The sequence below is a fragment of the Silurus aristotelis genome (genome assembly GCF_946808225.1).
Source record: "Silurus aristotelis genome assembly, chromosome: 24".
In the NCBI taxonomy this organism is placed as follows: Eukaryota; Metazoa; Chordata; class Actinopteri; order Siluriformes; family Siluridae; genus Silurus; species Silurus aristotelis.
Genome location: NC_139597.1, coordinates 5758321 through 5767245, shown reverse-complemented (window position 1 = coordinate 5767245; position 8925 = coordinate 5758321). Strand labels below are relative to the sequence as shown.

At 37.5% G+C, this 8925-nt stretch overlaps 1 protein-coding gene across 1 annotated transcript; it reads right to left on the bottom strand.

Moving 5' to 3' along the window:
- Positions 1–301: 301 nt before the first annotated feature.
- naf1 (nuclear assembly factor 1 homolog) lies at positions 302–6871 on the bottom strand. Its single transcript, XM_083527772.1, has 10 exons — positions 6863–6871; positions 6180–6373; positions 5002–5474; positions 3803–3959; positions 3594–3687; positions 3337–3419; positions 3019–3179; positions 2175–2226; positions 1390–1489; positions 302–1277 (listed from the first exon to the last, which is right to left on the bottom strand). The coding sequence occupies exons 2-10, from the start codon at positions 6225–6227 to the stop codon at positions 958–960; spliced, it is 1488 nt and encodes a 495-aa protein (XP_083383898.1). The 5' UTR covers positions 6228–6373; positions 6863–6871; the 3' UTR covers positions 302–957.
- Positions 6872–8925: the final 2054 nt, after the last annotated feature.

The following is an 8925-nucleotide window of genomic DNA, read 5'->3' as shown; positions in this document are numbered from 1 at the left end:
TTTTCTTTTTATCAATATGCCAATTGTAAATTAAATATGTGTTGAGTATGTTGCAAATGTACTTTCCCTATGGGGATAAATAAACTCAACTGATTATGGAAGTAGATTTAATTCTATTAAATTGTTAGATTTTGAGAGATCTTTAAATGTCCCATATGAATTTTTCTCCATGCTTATCAGATTTACTTAGTTAGATACTTAGGCAGAGACCCATTTGTAAACACTGGACAATTCTAATAAGTGTTCGATGATGCATACACATTCCTAAAAAAAAAAAATAATAATTATAAAATAAACTTAATGAGGTTTCATTATTTTATTAAAAAAAAATAAAAAAAAACACAGATAAACGATAAGTTCCCCAATGCAGAGATTGTCTAAATGATCTGCAGTTTTCCTTGTGCCTGAAGTAAAATTATTAAACCTTTTGAAATGTAATAGGAAGGTACATGTGATGGGCATTTAATTAAATTTCAGAATAAATCTCTATAAACGATATAAATGGACCTTAAAATGTCCAATTACGTACCTTAAATTGTTTTTAAAGGTTTAATCTGTTTACTGCTATGAAAGTGTTTCAGTATTTAGTTTCAATATGGGGATGTCCTAATCTTATTTTAAATCAATTTTTTGTTTCATCCAGTGTGTTCCCAGTCCTGATACACACTTTTAATCTGAAACAGTTCAGTTTGTGGTGAAAAAAAACACATTCCTACTATTCTGTCTATCTAAAACATTGTATCTGTACAATCCGAATATAGCAGTTATAGCGATAGCGACAAGTAACAGTACAGACTGGTTATAGTTATTTCTGAAGATTGTGTGCACTCAGGGGGGAAAAAAAACCTCAACTGAAACATCTTTGCTTCTACAAATATCTGGATCCACAATGATGCTTTTATTTCCACATCATCTTCTCAGTCAGTCCAGCACTGTCCTACTCCTGTACTGTTGTGTTCAGTTTGATGGAGGTGGTGGAGGTGGTGGTGGAGGGAAGAAGATGGGTCCTGGGTAAGGGCAGGATTGCCATGGGTTTATGCCCAGGTGAGGAGGTGGAGCTCGTGGAAATGGAGGGTACCCATGACCTTGAAAGGGAGGTCTGTATGGGTCTGGAGGGTGGCGCATGAAGTCTGGTTGAAAGTTAGGATTAGCGTGATAGTTAGCGTGGAATCCTCCGTGATGCTCTTGATGCGCAGGCCGGCCGCGTTGCGAGTTCCTGTTCTGCCGGGGTTTTCTCCTGGGAGGAGGTGGCGGTCTACTGGCAGAGGATTCACTATCTGCCAAGAGAATAGTGTGTAAGAAAACCTTCCAGATCCTAGAAACAACTGTTATCATCTAAACACAAGGTAGAGTGCAGGGATTATTAGAAAGTGTGAGGTAGTAGCTCACCTGAGTCTGATTCTTCTAGTTTCTGCTGCTGTGGTCTTCTCTGGGCCTTCAGTTTCTGCTTGGCTATCCTCTCCTGCTCATCGTCACTGAAATCCAGGGCCTGCAAAACACAAACCGTCATAATCCAGTAGCTTTTAAAGAACCAGAGATTGTAAGTCAGCATTTTTGGCAGTATCGGTCAACATGGCCACTAACATTAAGACAAAAAGGTCCTGGAAGCACTGAAGCAAACATGCACATGAGAATGCATTTAATTTCTGCAAGCACAGAGAACCAAGTCTTGTGCACTGATGTTTCTCCTTGCGGGAGGGGTTCCAACTTTTTGCAGACCACAAACTAGTTTCGTTTTGAAAATATTCTTAGACTGGCTAATGGGGTGTGTTTCAGATATGAGTCATCATATTTTCAGTTAACGGCGGCTTTGTTTTCTTTCTTGTCAGTAGCTCTATATAATTAAAACCACCGTGGGATGTTTGTGTGAAATCAAACCGTATGTAAATTTGGGTAGAGGCTCTGACAGGGCAAAATGCACATAAATAACAGTGCCATATCTACAGACATATAACGTTATGGCAAACCTATAGCAACACTCCCATGGCCCAGGACTCGGTCACTATTAATGTTTAAAATGATCATGAGCATTCATGACCATGTTCATTTAAACAACCCTGCACACAGGTCAGCAATCTCTATTAAAGATACTGATGAATCTCACTGCACCATATAGGAAGGAAAAAAAAAAAAAAAAACCACTTCAGTAGTGACTAATGAAACAACATATTTACCTCTAGTGGAGGCTCTTGGTCATTTTTCCAAGAAGCATCAGATCCTTTAGTTCTGAGGTAATTTAAAAAATATAAATAAACACAAGTCAGAATATTAAACTGGAAAAGACAATTTATATATACACACACACATACCTTTTTCTATCACATTTTTTTCATTCAACTTTCTATAAATGTGCTTGGATACAGCACTCTGTGAACAGTAGCTTCTGTAGCGATAACCTTTTGTGTCTTACCCTCCATGTGCAGGGTGTCAATGATCATCTTCTGGACAACTGTTAAGTCAGCAGTTTTCCCCCATGATTGTGTAGCCTGAACCAGACTGAGACACCATTTAAAGGCTCAGGAAACCTTTGCAGGTGTTTGGATTTAATGAGCTGATTAGAGTGAGACACCACGAGTCTCCAATATTGAACTTTCTCACAATATTCACATTTTTTGAGATACTGATTTGAGTTTTTTTATTAGCTGTACGCCAAAATCATCAAGAATTAAAAAAAAATAAACACCTGAAATATCAGTCTGTGTGTGATGAATCTATATAATATACGAGTTTCACTTTTTGTATTGAATTTCTAAAATAAATACACTTTTTAATGATATTCTAATTTATTGAGATGCACCTGTATATACTGAAACGTTTATGTTACGTTACTGTAAATTGCTGCTTTTTGCTAATTTATTAACCAATTAACCGCAAATGACCCCATACTGATCACCATTCTTTAAAACTCCTAGGTAGGCCACTTATGGTTTTTTTCAGTTAAATCGAAACGCATCTCCCTTGTAAGTTGGAAATTCCATCCATCCATCCATCCATCCATCCATTCCACAAGTAACTCACTGCTTGATCTGTTCTACAAAGATGTATTCAGTAAAGTCTTTGATTGTGGGGACAAAGTACACCGGCTCCTGTATTTTCAGGTCCCTTTTGTCTATGTCCTCCTGACAGTTGAATCTCAGGATGTAATAAGGCTGGCACACCGGCCCAAATACTTCAAACACCTAAAAGAAAAAAAAAAATGATGAAAAGATTCTGCTTGATCAGAAGCTCGAGGACCAACAGGGACATCAGACAAAATCTTTTTTTTTTTTTTTATCTCACAGCTGGTCAGGTCAGAAAAAAAAAAAAGCATTTGAGAGCTACGAGTAGAGAGCGTACCCTGCCGATAGACACCCTGTCCTTGTTGAATAAGATGCTGTCTTCGTTCAGGGGTGGGGTGTCCTTCTTCGACTCGATAATAACTAGAAAATGAAAACAAGCATGAAGATCTAGAGGTAATAGAGTTCCCTACTCGTAATGTGATCACTGTGACGTGTGGTCACATGGTACCCATGGCAACTGGAGAATTATTTTTATCCTGAACTGTATATCTGGATCTTTATTTTGAAGAAGAAGAAGAAAAAAAAACAATGTACCGAGCTGATCCACAATGCTGGAGATGATTCCAACTGGTTCCATGTCTGTGTTTTCAGGAATGCTGATAGACAAATTTTCCACCACAGGAAGGTCCTGCAAACCAATTCACCCCAAAGTCACTTCCACAGCTCCATATTGCAATTGATTTCCCGTCCAATTTGAGTATAATTTTGAGTTAATACTGAGAACACTGCACATGCTCGCTCACCTCAATAAGCAGCTCATCTTGAGTTCTCACTGAAGCGGCTTTTTTCCCGGGGGCGCCGCCGTCTTTATCTTCATCCCGCCCATCGTCATTCTCGATAACGGGTTCGGATGAGGAAGAGGAGGATGAGGAAGATGTAGATGAAGACGAGTCTGATTCACTGATAAATAAATACAAATAAATAATTAAAACATATTATAGGTTTAGGTTATTATTAGGTTTCTTGTTGGTCATATAATATATATTAAAATATTACAATTTTTTATTTTTTTTTTTATAAACATAACCAGGGGTAAATTGCTGGTTATCTGTACACCACACATATCAAATCACAGAGTCACACTGTAGGCTTATAATTTGAGTTGATGGGTAAATAACAATGCAGAAAGTTCAGTGCAAATGTTGTGACAAAAAAAAAAAAAAAATTATTGTTGTAAATAATAAAAAAATTAAAAAAACTGTATAAAAGGCAAAGCCTTGACATGTAAAACTAAGATATTTACAGTGAGGTTGAATATTTAAGGCAAATTTGCCCAGACATTGTGGAATTATAGGACAAATATCCTTTACTTTTTAAACTGTTATTGTGAAGTCCCTTGCACACTTCTCCCCCATAACATATTGGAATTAGCATGTTTTTTTTACTATATACTGAGAATCTACAATTAACAACTTTTATTAAGGAGTCAAATTATAAAAACATATCTGGCCTCCCCGCAAGGAATTATTATTATTTTATTCTAATTTTATTTATTTATTCATTCATTCATTCTGTTTGTAGTTTGTTTTATGTACATATTCTAGAAGAGAAAAAAAAAATTATAATATAAGAAGGTAAATATCCCTGATTTGGAATAAGTACTAAAAATAAAGAATTAAAATAAATTATTTATATATATATATATATATATATATATATATATATATATATATATATATATATATATATATATATATATATATTTTAGAAAGTGATATTCATAAATATCTTGGTTGTCTGCATAATTTGCTACTAAAAGTAACTATTCTATTACTGAAAACTGTTCTAAACAATCTTCATGTCATATTACAGATACACGCACCTCAACCACCTGCACATATTCTGCATTATTCATTAAATCATAAGAACATCTACCAAAGCACTACATGAGCAATCCATTGGAGAAAAAAAAAAACTAAAAAGGTGTGAGAAGTTATTCTACCTCTCTGAGAGTTCGTCTGAGCTTTCGTCTCTATACTGCATGCCCAGTAAAGCCAGAGATCCTCCTCCTCCAAGGAGAGGACTCCCCATGACATTCTCTACAGTCTTCTGATCTCTGTTCCCTTCAGACACACTCGTCTCCATCTGCTCATTCCGCTTTGAGGTCGTCTCTGCTCTTCCTGACTCGGGTACGACGTCCAGAACCGTAGAATCGTTCTCTACACTCCTGGAAGTTTCAGGGTGCTGATCTCCGTCCTGTCCAGGGACGCACGTCTCCATCGCCTCGTTTAAGTTTGGCGTGATCTCAGAAACGATTTCCTGACCCACAGTGTCTTTCTTCACATTCCCAAGCACAGACACACCTGTTTCCATTCGCGTAATCAGCCCTGGTACACCTGGATCAGGTACCACTTCATGGCCTTTCTCATGTTCAAGCGAAAGCTTGTCATCTCCTGTTGCATCATTTACGTCACACTAGAATAAAAGAATAATAATAATCATTAAAAAAAATTAAGTAGTGACTGAGAACTTTGTCACTGGGGTTGTTTATGAATGAATTATTCACGGGTTATTGAATAATTATGGATTTTTTAAATAAATATTACTATTAAAACGTTTAAAAACTTGTATATTTAAATTTTGTACAGCGAGTTTGAATATGTATTTAATATATATATTAAATACATTTGAATAATATACATTAAATACAATATACGTAATTGATTTGCATGAGCAGATGAAAGAAGTCCCTCCTCGTGGAATATGATTGATCTACACAAATACCGCCTTGTCTGAACGGCCACGTCTGATTCGTTGTCCGGTTGCAATTGAAAACTATCAGCCAATCGTAATCGAGGAGGCGGGATTTGTAGGAAAACATGAGAAAATGAAGTAAAAATGAAGTAAAAAAGGAGGGGGGGGGGGGATAAAAACATTTTAAAATCTGCGTCACTTCTAATTTGTTGAATGCGATTTTATGAGGGGGGTTTTGTTGTTTCCTCTCCGCTCGTGTAACATGGCGGTTGTTACGTTTATCCCTCTGCAGTAACGGATTTAACAGCGAGCACGAGCACGTTCACTTCCGCTCACGCGACACGGCGCTGCACAATCATGAGCACGTTAAACATCTATATATTTATATAAGGAACGGAATTGATTATGGCGCCGCACGCTCTCTACCTGGCAGGATGTCGGTATCACGCCTTCAGGCTCCTCCATCACCTCCATGTTCACTGTCTCTTCCTGCCTGAAGCGCCGCGTCAATCCAACGCCGACACGAGCATGACAGCCACGCGCGCAGTCCACACGCTTTCCACAACCTCGCTTCCGGGTTGGGTGCGCGTCTTTTATTTCAAAATAAAAGTCCGCGCAATCTTCAAAAACAATAGAGCATCATTTATTTATTGATTTCGTTCGTTCAAGAAAAAAATCAGAAAATCGAAGCACATTCATGTCGTTTCCTTTATATTTTTATCTTTCCTGCTTTTAATTATTTTTATTCTTTCTTCTGTCTGTCCTTTTTTCTTTACCTTCCTTATTTCATTAATTAATATATTCCTAGCGTACAGGTGTGGATGACGAAAACCAGATAGACAGATTAATTACAGAATTAGCCTATATAAAGTAAAATGAAAAATAAATTTGCCATTCTTTAAATTATGCCAGACCAAAATGTATGTCTTTCTCTCTGTTTTTGTGCCATTTTTTTTTTCGTTCTACATAGTTAGGTTGAACTAGGCGTTAAACCTTTCCATGAATTATCTAGCTGTTCTTTTATTATCAGACATGAGCACTTAAATCTGATCTGAGGATAAACTTTAAGGCAGAGAACACAGAAACCAGGAGAGAGAGACAAACTTTACCTCTGAATACTTTTCAGTGACGAACACAAATATGTAACAATAGCATACAGCCACAAGAGGGCGACATCACACAAACACAAAAAAATTCAACTATAGTTAAATAATATTTATTCATCTTCTTATTTCGGCTTCTCCCATTAGGGGTCGCCACAACCTCTTTCAACTCAACTACCTGCATGTCTTTCCTAACCACATCCATAAACCTTCTTGGCCTTTCTCTTTTCCTTCTTCCTGGTGTCTCCATCCTCAGCATTCCTTTACTGATATACCCCATGTCCCTCTTCTGCACATGTCCAAACCATCTCAATCTCGCCCCCCGCTTGTTTTCAAAACACCCTACATGCGCTGTCCCTCTAATAAACTAATTTCTAATCTTGTCCATCCTCGTCCCTTCCAACGAAAATCTCAACATCATTAGCTCTGCTACCTCCAGCTCCACCTCCTGTCTTTTACTCAATGCCACATAAACTTTTCCTTTTACTCTTGCAGATACTCTTCTATCATGAATCACTCCTGCTATCACTCTTCTCCACCCACTCCCCGCCTGCCTGCACTCTTTTCTTCACTTCTCTAACACACTCTCCATTAATTTGCACTGTTGATCCCAAGTACCTGAACTCCTCCACCTTCTCCATCTCTTCTCCCTGCAACTGCACCACTCCACTGCCCTCCTTCTCATTTACACACATGTACTCTGTCTTACTCCTACTGACTTTCATTCTCCTTCTCTCCAGCATGTATCTCCACCTCTCCAGTCTCTTCTCAACCTGTTCTCTACTCTAACCAGAAATCACAATATCATACGCAAATATCATAGTCCAGGAAGACTTTTATCTGACCTTGTCCATCAACCGAGCTGATCCACAATGCTGGCGATGATTCCAACTGGTTCCATGTCTGTGTTTTCGGGAATGCTGATAGACAAATTGTCCACCACAGGAAGGTCCTGCAAACCAATTCAGCCCAAAGTCACTTCCACAGCTCCATATTGCAATTTATATACTTTTTATAACCATCTTCCTCTTTGCAACCTGAAATAGAAACCTCTCCAGCCAGATGTGGTTATTTCCCAAACAGTTCCCACAAAGCTGGAGGTACACAATTTAATAAAAATGTCTCATGGAGGATGTATAATTAAAGTTTGGTTTTACTTGAACTAGGAGACCCAAACCTGTTCAAGCATGACAATGCCCCTGTGCACAAAGTAAGCTCCATGAAGATATGGTTCACCTACATCAGTACCTGACTTTACTAAACACCCTTGTGGGTGAACACAAATCTCCAAAATCTATAGAACATCCTCCCAGAAAAAAAATGCACCTCTGTTTTATTGCTCATCTGGAAATGACATGAAAAAATGCAGTTGGTTATCAGTGCAACTTAAATTAGTCCGGTAATAAAAACCATCCCTGCAATTCATTCATATAATAGTGATGTTTAAAAAATACTTATTTCAATGCATACAATTTATTAAAAGCATGCTAAAAGCATTAAATAATCTATGCATAGAGCCATTGCATTGTGCAAGGACACTACTATATCATACAGTATCTCCTGCGCATTGTTTTTATACAGACCGTATGTGCTTATCTACAATATTTCCTTTTATCATCCCATCTTCCTCTGTGCTTCCTGAAATAAAAACAACAGTAGAAACAGCTTGATTTGAATTGTTCCTTTAGGACAGATTGACCATCTATGATGAATCATCTGAATTTAGACAGTGGTATGGATATAAGACAACTTCTTTTGACCTGTTTATTCTTCTTGAAATGAATGAGAGGGTGTAAGGAGATAAGAATTAACTGTGTCACAACCAAGATTTATTTTACCTTTTGAAAGAAACTTAAAAATTGGAAAACAAAATCGACATGCAAAGACACTACCATCTGCTTTGCATGTGGCATTTAAATGCCTGCCTTTTGTTCTTGCCAAAATATCAGAGCAGAAAGTGCAGAAAATACATATATTCCTGAGTTATAATTACGACATTGTGGCTATGTTCTAATGCGCTCACCTCATACTTTCTATATGTGCAGTAGGACTTCAGAGCACAGGCGGCT